Source organism: Malania oleifera, chromosome 4 (assembly GCF_029873635.1).
Source record: "Malania oleifera isolate guangnan ecotype guangnan chromosome 4, ASM2987363v1, whole genome shotgun sequence".
Taxonomy (NCBI): Eukaryota; Viridiplantae; Streptophyta; class Magnoliopsida; order Santalales; family Ximeniaceae; genus Malania; species Malania oleifera.
The window spans coordinates 10,776,910-10,792,861 of record NC_080420.1 but is presented as its reverse complement, the minus strand read 5'-3'; the positions used below and the strand labels follow the sequence as shown (position 1 = coordinate 10,792,861).

At 32.9% G+C, this 15,952-nt stretch overlaps 1 protein-coding gene across 2 annotated transcripts in view; it reads left to right on the top strand.

The window, feature by feature from the left end:
- The window catches only part of LOC131154198 (cysteine-rich receptor-like protein kinase 15), a 48,403-nt gene extending 34,105 nt beyond the window's left edge, over positions 1-14,298 (top strand). The window contains exons 2-7 of one of the 2 annotated variants that reach the window (XM_058106806.1): positions 5,782-5,892; positions 11,496-11,707; positions 12,339-12,549; positions 12,932-13,169; positions 13,575-13,725; positions 13,817-14,298. In XM_058106806.1, coding sequence (XP_057962789.1) covers positions 5,782-5,892; positions 11,496-11,707; positions 12,339-12,549; positions 12,932-13,169; positions 13,575-13,725; positions 13,817-14,125 — 1,232 coding nt within the window. In that variant the 3' untranslated portion in view covers positions 14,126-14,298. The remainder of the gene's footprint in view (positions 1-5,781; positions 5,893-11,495; positions 11,708-12,338; positions 12,550-12,931; positions 13,170-13,574; positions 13,726-13,816) is intronic. The other variant, XM_058106807.1, reaches the window with a different exon arrangement.
- The last annotated feature ends 1,654 nt before the right edge of the window (positions 14,299-15,952 follow it).

Here is a 15,952-nt window from a genome sequence, read left to right as displayed (position 1 = left end):
TGGTTGGCGACAGTTGTAGTAGTTACCCTCAAATGATTGGCACTCACCCTTGTGCTGCCTGTGGCATCTAGTACAACGACCACTAGTTTGACTCCCCTGAGAGTCTTGGCGCTCGGTATTCTGACGGTAGTCCAAGCCCTTGTTCCTTCTCTTCCACGATCCCTGATGAAATCCTATTTGAGAACCAAAAGGTACTGTCCTCTTCCTCGATTCATGATCTGCCTCGTCCTCTTGGATACCAGTCTCAATCACCGTGGCTTTATCCACCAACACCGAGAACTCGCGGATCTGAAGCACACCCACCAGTCTGCGGATATCCTTCCGTAAACCCTTCTTGAACCTCCGAGTCTTCTCATACTCGCTCGAGATCATACATGGTGCAAAGCGAGACAGCTCTATGTATTGAGCTGCATACTCCTGCACCGTCAAACTCTCCTGAGTCGACGCAGAAAACTCATATGCTTTCGCATCATGTACTGAAGCCGAAAAGTATCTGTCAAATAACACCTCCCTGAAACAGCTCCACATCATCTCCTCAGGACCATCCCTTTGCTTCTCCAGCAGACTCACTGCAGTCCACCATCGATCTGCCTCCCTAGAAAGCTGAAAAGTAGCATAGAGGACTCACTGCCTATCCGTGCAGTGCAAAACTTCCAAAATCCTCTCAGTCTTCTCCATCTAGTCCTTCGCTGTCGTCGGGTCAGGTCCTCCAAAGAACGTCGGAGGATGCATACGTGTGAACCTCTCTATGGTGCACCTCGTAGCAGTAGGAGAGCACTCGCATCTCCTCACACTCCGTCCGATCTCCCGTAACACCTGCCTCGTCAAACCTCAAGGCACAGAAGGAGACTCATCACTCGCAGTCTCCTCGGAGCCACTTCCCAGGTCATTATTCTTAGGCTCCATTTTGTAACATAATAGGAATCTATCAGTATCCCTACAACACATACAGTTAACATAGTGATCTATACTAATCATGTTAACTACTCCCTACCAGGTCTAGGTTTGTCCTATCACACCGATACGAAAGTCATCAATGATCTACCCTACTTTTACTGGAATCATCATCCCAGGAGAAACACAGAATACCATCGACAAATCCCGGTCTAGCAACCGAACAACCCTCAACCAACTCTACTCATATCCACATCCTATACTCTAGTATGTACTCACAATTAAGCCTAACCATGTCTACAAGATCTAGTAACCTCATTAGCTTTGATACCAAGTTCTCATGCCCCAAACCCCGAAATTGGACCTAGGGGTGAAAATGTAACCTAACCTGTCCCTCTATTATACAAATCATAACAGATACAGTACAAAGGATGAGGGTCCGACCCTGTAGGGTTCTTAGGCTCCATAAACACATCCAAGCATAATCATATATGCAGCAGAAAAACCATACATACATATGCAGTACCATACCAAAGTCTATACAAGAGTAGACACAATGCTCTATCAAAACGTACAAATAGGTGCCCAACACATCCCAAAATGGCAACCCACCAAAATTACAGTCCTAGCACTTACCTAGCGCCAAACGCGGTACACCGGCTACTACGCTCCCTACACTAGGACGCTAGTTCTGGTTACCCGAAAGACCTATAAAAATGTACATACATCAGGGGTGAGACACCTCTCAGTAAGGAAGAACACAGGTTATATCAGTGTGTGGCATTTGAGTATTATCATACAACATACACACAGTTGAATACAATCCAGTACTAGTTCACACAGTGCATACACACACACACACACACATGATCAGCAACCCGGTGTCGTCACACCCTTCGACCCGAAGCCCGTCCTCGACAATTCGGCATTGGCCCTGCCAACCCGCGAAACACGGCGCTACCGGCACATGGCTAGTCCCTGACTCCCATGGTATCGTACTGGCGCTAACTGGTGGATCCACACCCTTCGGCCTAATCTGTCGATATAGGCTTATGCCCTAGGATATAGAGCCGGACACTCTTGCCTACGTGGCAGGCGATAAACACATGCCCTTAGATATAGAGCCGGACACTCTTAGTACTTAGAACAATTTCTGAACCCAGTTCCTTCTAGCATTTCAACATATCACACACACATGCATGCTTATATAACCAAACAAACCACACTCATTTGGTAATCTAAATCATGGTTTTTCAAACAAATACAGTTTAAACAAGTCAAGGTACGGCCATCCCAATATCACAGTATAAATCAACATATACTCGGTTTTCAACCAAAACTAGGGATGCAGCCCGTCGCCCCCTTTTTCCCAAAACTGTAATAATGAAAAACCCATAGTTTTTTCCCATTAGATCCCCCAAAATGAGTAGTCAAAACACACACAAGACCGTGAACCATAGTTCTACTGAGTTCGATTTCAAAAATAACCAATATAAACATAGTTTCCCTTACCTTTTCCCCGAATAACAAATCCCAAACTCCAAGGCCCCTAAACAGCGAACCAAGTTCCAAAACCTACAAATTACAGTACAGAATATGTTCACAAAGCAGTTACCTACAAAACTATCGGATCAGAATTGAAAATCGAGTCTTACCTCGATTTTTCGCCGAAACCCAAAAACCTCCGAAATGAGATTCTGGTCCGTATAAGTTGTAGAGAATTCTTCCACAATCCTCATGGTAACTTCAGATTTCCGATTCCGTCAACGATTGACGAAGAAATCTAGAGAGAAAGAGAGAGTAGGGAGAGTTTTAGAGAGAGAGAGAGAGAGAGAGAGATATATATATATATATATATATATATATATATATGATTGAAATTTCTTAATGGTGAAGTAATGAAAATTTCCTTTTATAGCCATTTGACCTGGGGAAATTCGTCGACGAAATGGTGTTCTCGTCAATGAATCTTTCACAGACTTCGTCGACGAATTAGTGGCCTCGTTGACGAATCTGGGATCTCCGATTTTTCCGAGACCCCTTGGCTTCTCCTCGTCGACAAATCTCTAAATTTCGTCGACGAGAAGAACAAAGGCCTCGTCGACGAAATCTGGCTTCATCGACGAAATATGCCAAATTCCCAATTTGTCCCTCTTTTTAAATATTTAACCCATTTATCACGATTCGGATTCTTACACTATGTGTATCCGAGAATGAACAACAACATTAATGATATAAAAAACAATTTATTTCTAGATCTATAGATTTGTAGACTTATACTCTTGAAATAATAAAATTTAAAGGTATTTGAAATTGATTATAAGTAAATAAAATTCTTATAATTATAAATATTTTTCGGTAGAAAAGCACAACTTAGAAATTCCAATAAACTTATTAATATTTTCACTGGAAGAAGTCATACATTAAGGGGTTGTTTAGTATCACTGTCAAAAATTAGAAAAACAAAAACTACTAATGAAAAAAAAAAAAAAACTAGAATTAGAAATTAAAAACTAGAAACTAGCAATTTGTTTGGTTAACATTTATATAATTAATTCAAATTAAAATCTTAATTTAAAAAATTCTCATTTCCATTTTTAAATCAAATAATATTATAAAAATATGATTAAAATAATAAAATTACAAATAATACATATTAAAAAAAGTACTATAATAAAAATAAATTTTATTATAATTATTTTGCTTAATTGTTCAACTTTCAAAATTTACTTTACAATACTTTTTTTAAAAAAATTTATAATTCTTTTTTCTATTTTTTGTCAAATAGGTGAAAACTAGAAGTAGAAATAGAAAACTGATAACATTAATATATACATTTTTATAATTTATTTCTTTATTATGAAGAAACAGAAATAGAAAATAAGAAATAGTAAACAAATCTTAAAATTTTTACAAGAAAACAATAATAAAAATGTATAAGTACTTATTAAATTTTTATATAATATCATATAAATTTTAAACTTTATAAATAACTTTAAATAGAACATTTTTGTTGTAGAATCCCATCCTGTAAATTTTTTTTTATCCTTTATATCCACATTGTATCATAAGAGCGTCTTATGATTATGTTTGTATTTCGTAATTTCAAACAACATATAAATTTTTATAAACAACTTTGCACACTCACACTTTATGTATTTAAACTAAATTGTGAAATATATTATATCTATACTTTATCAAGAATTGTAGAAGTACTTTATAGTATTCTTTTATGCAATCACATGCAATGCATTTGAGTATTTACTAGAATGTGTGTATATTTATGCATGCACACAATAGGTTAGACAGTAGTTGTAGTGGAAGTAGATTCAAATAATAATATATCAACCTAAATTTTACATTTTTGCTAAACTTACATATAGATAAAATATTACAACTTGACTTTTAAATTATTTCTAAACTTAAATAATATTATTTTGATTATTTTAAATATTGTGGATCATTTTTTGTAAATTTATTCTTTGTTTATTAAATAATATAATTTTTTCTGATTTTTTTTTTAATTTTTTAATTTGATATTATTAGAATTAAGTGTTGAAGTTTTGGAGGAAGCTAAAAGATTCAAGCCATTAGCTAAATTTTCAAATGTGCTATTCAAACGAAAAGATTATCCTAATATTAAAAAAATTAAAATCTTGACAAATCAATCAAGAGTGAAAGGACAAAAAATTCTAAGTTGCAAACTCCTACTAGAACATTTCAATTGGCACCTTCTTAAAATAAATGTATATAGTAGTGCATCTTTAGACACATTTATTATAATAAAAAATAACAACTACAATAAATCAAGCATTAAGTTCCAATATACGGGTCGTTTACATGAATCTTTTTTTGTCAATTTATGCGATCATGAGTAATTTCCTCTAACAAATTCAGAAATATTAAATCTTTAATCAATATCTCATTTCAAGTTACTTTAAGTTTACCTTTATCCCGTATACTTGCCCCTCGCATAGTAACTAAGTTACTCTTCTTTACTGGCACACTATTTGGCATATGTTACACAATTCTGATTGAATAAATGATAGGTCAAAAATTAGAGGATAAGCCTTATTGTAACTTTTTCCATATTTAATCTTTAAATTGTTTAGTTAATATTTTTAAAATTAAAAATAAATAAAAAATTTAATTAAACTTATGTTGATCTTTGTCCTTGAATCAAATAACTATAGTTAAAAAATATGATTAACATAATAAAAATACATAATAGTATATATTACAAAACAACTAATTATAATAATTTATTTAATGATTATATTTTAAAAGTCACTTTTTAGTGCTCCAAAAGTAGTCTTATTGTACAAGAAAATAAGAAAGTGATATAAATATTTTTTAATATGGCTTCTGCTATTTTTCCCTAAATTCTTCAATATTTAATGTATATTTTAATTTTAATTATTTTAAATCCAAAAGTTCATTTTATTTTGATATTGGTTAAAAATATTTTATGCATATTGAATGATTTCTATTTTTGCAAAAAATTATAACAAAAACAAAAATCTATCGACATAAGCACAAGATTTGTCATGACATATTTTTTTCAATGTACAAACCTAAAAACAAGTAAAAGAAAATTGAAATTATACTAAGCAACTTCAAAAACTCTTATCGGTGCTTTCTTTCTTAAATGTCCAAATCAAAAATTAAAGTTATACTTAGTAGTAATATTTTTCATCTTGTTATTAGGGTTGTATTTCTATTGTTTTTATTGTTATTATCATTATTGTTGTAGTAATATTTTTCATCTTGTTATTAGGGTTGTATTTCTATCATTTTTATTGTTATTATCATTATTGTTGTTGTTGTTGTTGTTGTTGTTGTTGTTGTTATTGTTATTGTTAATGTTATTGTCGTTTGTTAGTACAGAATGGAAAAGAACGAAGACAATATGGATTATAGTCAGCATAGGTGCATTCGGGTTAATGCTCTTGGGTTCTTGTTTATACTTTATATGGAGAAAGAAGAGAGTAGAAAGAGGTATACATTGCATCTTCCTTGAACTCGAAGCTCATATTTTGCATAAATTATGTGAATTAATTTGTTCTATGTCTCATAGCTGATATAGAAAGAAAAAAGAAGAGCACAAAAGGAGGTATAGAATGCATCTTTGAGAACTCAAACCATGCAATTTTTATCCTAAAGGCGACCAAAAGAGTGGGTGAATATATTAGGTACATGATACAAATTCACTTCACAACTAAAAATAAATAAATAAGGCTAACCTAAGGACATGTAATAATGTATTTCAAGTGGAAGATTCACTATTAAAGTGCACTCACTCAAAATTACCCAATGAAAATGAGAGAGATTGATGTAATATCTTCAAAAATCTTCCAAAAAAGGGATTTTCCCTATCATCCTGAAAGGAACTCAAACTCTTTGTAACTCTCTCTATTTGTCACCCTTATTCCCCACTTGGACATGTAAGAAATGAACCAATAATGACCTTGGTTGTTGCCTAACACATGGCAATGACTATAGCACGTGAGTTACTACTTGCCACTTGATTGCCTTAGCTGATTTATATATGATATCATATTTGGATAACAACATGCATGCTCCAATGAGCTATCCTTTCTAACGATATTAGTTTCTCAAAAATGTTTTATAATGGATCCATTAGAGATATCAAAATGAATCATATGATATAGCAAGTACCGTCTTATTCTATGAGCTACCCAAGTTAAAGCACAACATATTCTCTCTATAACAGAATATCTAGATTCACACTGATTGAATTTCTTAATGACATAATAGATTACTTTTTCTTTTCTTTCTGTCTCATCATTTTGGGACAATATGCATCCCATACTCTTATAATACTATTAAGTAGAGAATTAATAGTTTCCTTAGCATTGGAGGCATAAACACTAGTGTAATTCTTTAGATATTCTTTAATTTTTTCAAAAAATTTTCCAACATTCATCTTTCCAAACCTTGGTCTAAAGATTGGTTCACATGTAGTAGTTAATTGATTAAGATATGAGCCAAGCAATGTAGTTCAATCTTCCCAATAATCCTTACACTTTCTTCCAAGTAGAAAGAAGTTCCAACTTATCCGCAACTAAGATTTTAGTTGGATCCACCTCAATCCTTCTTTGGTTTATGACAAATCTAAATAATTTACTAGGTGTTGTCCCGAAAGTGCATTTAGTTGGATTCAACCTCAACTTGTACTTTCTCAAACATTCAAACAATTTTCTTTCTTTTTTTAGAACCTGGGGATGTTCTTCATCAGCCTTGGACTTGGAAATCATATCATTAACGTATATATCAATCTCATTATGCATCATATCATGGAATAGTGCCACCATGACTCTTTGTAAGTTGCACCAGCATTTGTTAATCCAAAAGACATTACTTTGTAGCGAAACGTGCCCCATTGAGTAATAAATATGGTTTTAGTTTTATCTTCGTCTACCATATTTAACTGATTGTATACAGGAAAATCATCCATCAATTAAAACAATTTATGTCCTTCTGTATTGTTCATTGATATGTTAATGTGGGGTAATGAAAAATCATCTTTTGGGCGAGTCTTGTTCAAATCCCAATAATCAACACAAATTGTTACTTTTCCATCCCTCTTGGGAATTGGAATAACGTTAGCTACTCATTATGAATAGTTGCACACCTCTAAAAATCCTACACAAATTGCTTCTTGACCTTTTCCTATATTTTCACTTGTCATTCTGGCACATTCTATTGAGCTCCTAATTCACAAACTTGCAATTATGTCACATTAGTTTTTGATGAGTCACCATATCTATATCCAAAAACCAGACACGTGCTAGTAAAACTAGTCAAATATGCCTATATATTTATATACTAACTCCATTATCTTTTTCCTTACTCGTGGATTCATCAAATTACAAATTCTCACCTCCTAGGGAGCATCTTCTATTCCCAAATTTGCAACATTTACACCCTCTACATGTTTAATTTTCTTATCTTCATACTCTTAACATTTTTAAAAGCTCGTTTGATGATCTAATTCTTCATCTCCTTCACTAGGGTTAGGCAAAGTGCCTGTTATTGTAATCAACAATGTTCTCATGGCTCAAGATGGGTTTTGATTTTTTGCAAAGATAAAATGAACTAATTCTAAAAATATAATCCAAGGAAACAAAGGCAAAAAAGAGAAAAGATAAGTCTGGTTATAAAAAGTTCTTTCTTTGACCACTAGTTAGATCAAAGATAGATTTATGTTTTATTTTTAGCAAATCATTCATACATAAGGAGGAATTCGGTAGTCCACTTATCAAGCCACCTTGGTGCAATAATGGATAGTCTATCTTCAAATAACATTATTGAGCTCAATGTTTTCTTTTGGAAGCATTTCCAATCCATGATGCATCACACATGATGACTAGTTTGGAAAACGAGGAATTACTAAGCCATCTTCTTATGAAATTCTTCCTTCAATCTTCGCCAATATCCTTTCCTTTTTATGGGTAAATGCTTCAACTTTGTCCTCCTTGGATGGTGGAAGCTCAATTCAGAAGTATCTTTATGGCTTTTAACAAAATTGGTTCAATTATTCATTGTAGATACTTCCTAACCCTTTTCCTAATTCATATTTTTTGCTTCAATATTTGCCTTGTAATCATCATACTAACTCTCATATGTTTTCCAAGTTTGCAACCACACCCATTTGCCAGAGTGGTCTCTGACAGGTCCAGGACGTCATGACATAGGGTGTTTTTTTTTTCACATCAAATGGAGCCCATTTTTGGCGTGCTAGAGTGTGTGTGTGTTCTTGGACAAGTCTAGTATGGTTGGCTTTAGATTTAGGGTTTCAATTTGAGGCCATGTCCATGTGAGGGTAGCTTTGAGTTTTTGAAGGTTGACAAAGCGAGGAGAGAGAGAGAGAGAGAGAGAGAGAGAGAGAGAGAGAGAGAGAGTCTTGTGACCCCAAAAGCACGTTCTGAAGGGGAGAAAACACCTCAAAGTAAAAGAACTCCAACCATCCAGCCATGGTTTTTGTAGGTTTTTGGCTCTTCTAAGGGCCAAGGAAACATCATTGGAGTAGGAGGAGTTGAATGGCGGCGTCAGGGTGAGTTTTTACCATTGGGATAAGACAAAAAAGGGAAGTGTCCACACTAGGCATCCTGCGTCTCTCCGGAAAGTCTAGAAACATGACTGACGTGCAGCGCACCTGGCCAACTTAAACTAGTCTAGTTCTAGAATGGTCAGCCGATCCATGTAGACTAGTTAATTGGTCCATCCTTGCTTTTATTTATATTTATTTTTTTATTTAATTTTAATAAATTTGTTTAAAGTTTAAAAGTGAATAAAAAATGGTTTTTCATTATAGAAAACTCTTTAAAAAACAGGGAATAACTAGAAAAAAAAATATTTTTTATAAAAAATTTGGAGCCATTTTCTTAATTTATTTTATTTTCTTTAATTTGAATTTCTTTAATACGATTTAGGTGATGTAAAATGCATAAATGATAAGAAATGATAATGTCTTAACCAGAGAAGAGGACATAAAAGAAAGGTAGTAAAGATATTTTGATAAGTTGTTTAATGAAAATCAAAATAAAAGGTTGAACTTAGAAGTGACAAACAAGGAAAGAACTAAAAATATGAGATTTATTCGCAAAATTAGAGTTTTTGAAGTTAAGATGACACTAAAAAAATGAAAATCGGGGAATCTATAAGATCAAATAAAATACCTATTGAAGTTTGAAAATATTTAGGGGTAAAGGAACTATTTTGTTAATTAATCTATGCAACATTATTATAAAAACCAACAAAATGTTAGAAGAATGGAAAAAAGTATGTTGTACCTTTATAGAAAAACAAAGTCAATATTAAAAATTGTAATAACTATCTGGAATTAAAATTATGAGTCTTTATGATGAAATTATGGGACATGTTAATCGAACATAGAATAAGACTAGAAACGAGAATTTTTAAAAATCAATTTGTTTTATGCTTGGGAGATCAACAACAAAAGTTGTTTATCTTTTAAGAAGTTCAAGGAAAAGAAAAGGGACTTGCATATGGTTTTTATTGACCTAGAGAAAGCTTATAATAGAGTACCTAGGGAAGTATCCATAGTTAGGAGAGTATATCCATCGCGGATAGTATCCAAAACTTCAGAGTCAAATAATTGAATGTAAATTTCTATTCCAGTCTTCAAATAAGTAAAAATCATTACCATTGAAAAGTAGTTGGCTAACAGAAGACTACCTTGTTATGGGTATAATGGTTGTGTTGGTTGCTATAAATCACTTTAAGATGGTGAAGTCAAAAGAAAAGAGACTTGGTTTGGTGCTAATTGTTATCCCAAAGGTAATTTGAGAGGGGACATATTAGATCTAATTAATCTCCATGGTTAGCTATGAAATAAAAGCAATGGTGCAAATATAATCAAACAAGTTCACGCAAATGAAAATAATAAATAGATAAAAGGAAGAAGAAATGCAAACTCTTTGTAAGGGTTTGGTTATGCCAAGCCTATTTTTGCTATCTTAAGACCTCACCCATCTAGAGGTTCCATTATGACCAACTGGACATTACACTCCTTGCTTTCTACAAAGGCAAGGCACCAATATTACACCCCCTTGTTTTCATGGTAGTAAGAACACTAAATACTTTTAATACAAAGAAAAGGATACTCACAAGGATATATATACATATATACAATTGAAAGTGCAGCTCTAAATCAAAAACTCTTAAACAAGAATATAAAGGTATAGTGCAAAGAGTAATAAGCTTTAGAGAAACATTCATAATAGTCTTAGTGATGTTCTTTAGGGCTTATAGACAAAGATTTGTGTGGTCAAAGTGTACACTTTTGCTTATTAGGTATCTAGTCAAATGTCCAGTGGATTTGGTCAACATATGAACTTGTCATTAATGCATAAAGGAAGAATTTACCTACCGGAAAGCCAGGACTAATCAACCATTTAGAAGGTTTAGTTGACCAATCCATTAATTACTAGGAGAAAATATTAGGTATGCCCAATGTACTAGTCAACATGTCGATATTTGTACAACGAGACCATTACAATTTCACCATGTGTTTGTGCTTTTAATGTGAACCAATTTGTTTGACTGAATTTGACATTTATAATTGCTTTTAGTCTAATATATAGAACATATGGTGAAACTATATTGATCTCGGAATACTAATAAACATGTTCATGGTACTAGGTGTACCTAATAATTTCTTAATCACTAGGGATGGTCAGGATTCCAAGCATTCTACGATGGCTAATTGACCATCTCTGAATATGTATAGTCCATCCAACGCAAAGTTGGTCTAGAATTGTCTAATTTTGTTTGGTTTAATGTTTTGTTCTGCAAGATGATTATCCAATGGAGTTTTTAAGCACACAATCAATACTAAGTAAGAGAATTACTAGAACATAATGATAACTAAAATTAGATCTTCAAGCCCTCTTAAATATCCATATATAATGACATAGAAGCTTGTTGCAGACACATCTTAAACACAAAATCATTAGTCTAAATAGTTGCTATCGTCAAATTTTAGCTAATGAAACCTTAAGGCTAATAACATTTCCATAATTATATGATTAAATTATGTTTTCTTTATCTTATAGAGGATGGAGACAAAAGCCAAGATGTTCAATTGCCCGACCTTGGAGTAGGAAGATTAATGGGGGTTGGCTGCTCAAGAGAAAATTTTCAAGAAAACAATCAAATGAAATTTGAAGATTTTCCAGTGATCCAATTAGATCTCATATGCACGGCAACACAAAATTTCTCCAATGAAAATAAGATTGGAGAAGGTGGCTTTGGTCCAGTATACAAGGTAAAATAGTTTATGCTCCTATTAAAATCATTTAAATAAATGAATAGTTTTATTTAAATAACTCAGATTAAATTGAATGCCAAATATTCTGAGTTCTAAAATTAATGACCATTATGTTATATACTGATTAGCATTTTAAATAATGGAATTTTCACTAATGAAATTAGATTTAGCATGAGTCATATGATTAGATGGCCCATAATGAATAGGATTTAACATGAAACTATATATAAACAAAAGGATAAGTCCCTACCCTCATCCTACACTAATATGAAACTGTATATAAACAAAAGGAGAGCTCCCTGCCCTTATCCTACATTAATGTGATTTCCTCAAGTTGCAAGCAGAGGAAAAAGAGAATAGGGCGCAAGCTCTCCAAATGTAGGCATGGTCAAGACCTTAGAGGCCATGAAAACTATGTTACATGCTTGTTGGTTTATTTTATGTAATTTCAAACCCCTATGCTTGGGTTATTGAGATGAAATTGTAAGAAAATTTAACAGCACTCTGACAAATGGCTAGAAGTCATACTTGAATATATATATATATATATATATATATATATATATATATATATATATATATATTTATAACAAGTTTGCATCACTACGTAGAATGTTTCTTTTTCTAGGGTTTGTTAATGGATGGCAAGGAAATAGCAGTCAAGAGGCTATCAAGAACTTCTGGCCAAGGACTAAAAGAGTTCAAGAATGAAGTTAATTTGATTGCTCGACTACAACATAGGAATCTTGTGAGGCTTTTGGGTTGCTGCTTTGAGGCAAAGGAGTTGCTACTCATCTACGAGTATATGCCGAACAAAAGCTTAGACTTCTTCCTCTTTGGTTAGACTTAAACCTTATTCATTTATTTGTGATAAAGTTTATATCTAGTTCATGAAATATCTCTTCCTAGAATTGAATGAAATATGATGGAAATGAAATAAAAATTATAAAAGGATATCATATAGTTTAGAAAAAAGTCACTTATGCACAAGGTTGTATTATTACATGCAACATGGAATTGGAGTGGAATAAATATTCCCATGTTTAAATTTGGTAATAGTTATTCCTCATCCATTCTGTTCATTTTATGGATTGATAAATTTTTTGCATAAGTATATACATTGCGGCCATTCTATATGTAAGATTTGAAATTTTGTGAAACAAACATAACTTGAGATGGAAAAAAAATTTCATCAATGATTAACATCTTCTTTTCTTTCAGACTCAACAAAAGTCGTACATCTAGATTGGAAAATATGCCTCAACATTATTAATGGAATTGCCCGAGGCCTTTTGTATCTTCATGAGGATTCTCGTCTCAAAATTATTCATAGAGACCTCAAAGCTAGTAATATTTTGTTAGATTATGAGATGAACCCAAAGATATCTGACTTTGGAATGGCAAGGATTTTTTGTGGGAACCAAAATGAAGCTAATACAAACAGAGTGGTTGGAACATAGTAAGTATTTTCATTATATTGCTAATCACTATTCACTTTTGTTTTCATTTTTTACCATAGCCCTGTTCTAGTTGAATTAAAGTGTCTAATGAAGCTTTAATGGGTAGCTACCATAGATAAATTGTCTCCTTCTAGTCCTCTCCCTATTTCCATAATTAAGCTGAAAAAAAATAATGATGAAAATCAAAAGGAATTTACATTTTTCTATAACAAAAATGTGGTTTGAAAATGCTATTTCTTAATAATCATGTCATCTTTCTTGGCTGCAACTGACACAAGTTGTGGCCTTTTATTTATCATTCTCTTTTATACAAGTATAAGTTTCAACCTCGACGATAGAAACCATTAATGCTTTTAAATTTTTAGGATATAAAATCTTATTTTATTTGTCTCAATTTGAAACAGTGGATACATGGCCCCAGAGTATGCCATGGAAGGACTATTTTCAATTAAATCTGATGTCTTTAGTTTTGGAGTTATCATACTTGAGATAGTAAGTGGAAAAAGGAATGGTGGATTTCATCTATCTGATACTGGTCAAAGCCTACTTACCTATGTATGTTCTATCCCTTACTTTTGTTAATAAAAGTATAACTATAAATAACGTTTTTCTTTTTTTAACTTAGATGAATTTTGTAATATCACAGGCATGGAATTTGTGGTCTGAGGGCCGAGGATTGGACTTGATGAACTCGATACTAGTACAATCATATGTGGCAACTGAAGTATTGAAATGGATTCATATTGGATTGTTGTGTGTCCAAGAAGACCCAACTGATAGACCCGCAATGTCATCTGTAGTAGTTATGTTGGCAAGTGATGCCTTGACACTCCCTCAACCAACAAAACCTGCATTTTCTGTTGGGCGAGATTTCATGAGATATGTTCATTCACAACCAAGTAATAAAGTGGGTTCTATTAATGAAGTAACTTTTTCAAGTGTATTGCCTCGATGACCATGCTTAAAATTGCTTTTGAAAGTACAATTTTCAATTTGTCTGAATCTTTATAAATCCAAATTCCAAACTCAAAGTTCAAGCTTCCACATATGGGGAAATAATTTCTTCCTCTGTTGTAAAGATTCAGAGACTTATATTATCATGTATGGGCTAGTCAATGTTGTTTACAATCTTATGTACATTGTACTTAAATATTAATGCACAAAGTAGAAAAACATACAATGTTTCATATCCAAAACATGATTTTATAGATTTGGAACAAGCTATGGCGCATAGGATCATATAAGGGAATTTTAAGCTTGAGGTTGTATGTGCCAAGCCAATTTGTATGACAATTACCTCCAAAATATATAATACATGGTTATTTGTCCATTTATCCTCTTGATATTTTGGTAGGTTTTAATATAAAATAAGTAATTGAAGAGATAGTACTAATTCAACAAAACAATAGTACTAGCTCAACTACTTTCTAAATCCCTTCAAAGTTGATAATATGACCAAATAAATTCAAGCAAATGCAACCCATATTGAGCATTAAAGCCACATACATTCAGGTGTTGGTTTAACTATAAATTTTCCTTACATGTCCTGACCAACTAAAGCCCAAAAATATACAAAACGGTTACCTACAAGACAACCACAATCCACAAAAGGGAAAAAAAATATAAAAGTAAAAAAAAAACAAGCATGAAGCTATTCTTGAAAAATACGAAAAGTAACTAGGAATATAATATCTTTGTTGACTTTTTGAGTCCGATCCCTATTTTGATTATGACAAACCACAGCATTTCATTTGTGTGTTTAGTATTTGAACAGATTTATGACGCAAAAGGCATAAATGACAAATGTAAAATGGAAGCCAAGAAGTACTTAATTGAGCACAAATTTTGGCGTATTACATAGTGTATTAAGGAGCTGAAGTACGAAGATTTTGTTTATTGTTTGGGTTGTAATAGTAATTAGGTTTGAATGTGCATGCATAATCATGATTTAATTTGAAACTCACGAATGACCTTAGATTGACCTTAGGACTCCAAGTTTGATAAAAACCTTTTAACTTAAAATGCTAAACTTTTTACAAAAGGCTTGAAGGGGTTTCAAACTAAAAAGAAAAAACTTAATTTTTAAATGGGCCCAATCGACTGGCCTTACAGGCCCAATCGACCGGCCTGTGCAAATGGGCAATTATATTAAGGCCCAGCCGACCGGCGCTTTAAAATCCGTTTGAGGCTAGTCGACCGGCATGTGTAAAAGGCCAAAATGTAATTTTATATGGCCCAGCCGACCGACCATTCAAGGTCTTTAATGCCCAGTCAACCAGAGCATGCGTAATGGCCAGAATATGAAGGCTTAGCCAACTGGCACCCTTTTGAATGAATGAAGCTCAGCCGATCGGCTTTCAAAGCCCAATCGACCGGATCTTGAGCCTAGAATGTCGTTTGTCGCAAAATTGGAAATTGCCTTACTAAACCTCGGGCCGGTTGACCAGATCTCTCGGGATTTCAAATTTCTAAGTATATAATGGTCATAAAATTCAAAATATAATATTATTTTAATGTCCAACGATCAGATAACGGCTATATTGTGTTTTTGCCTATAAATATGGACCCAAAACATGTGGAGAAGGTTGGAGAATCACTTGGGAAGTTTAGTCAAATATTTTTTTGATTCTCCCACATTCTTTTACCCCTTTTATTCTTTAAATTTTTATTTTTCCTACTCTTCTTGAAAATCCTTTTTGGAGAAAAATATGTAACAACCTGCTTATTTTACTATAATTTTTTTTTCATAATAATATCCAACATAATAACCCTAACAAATCAT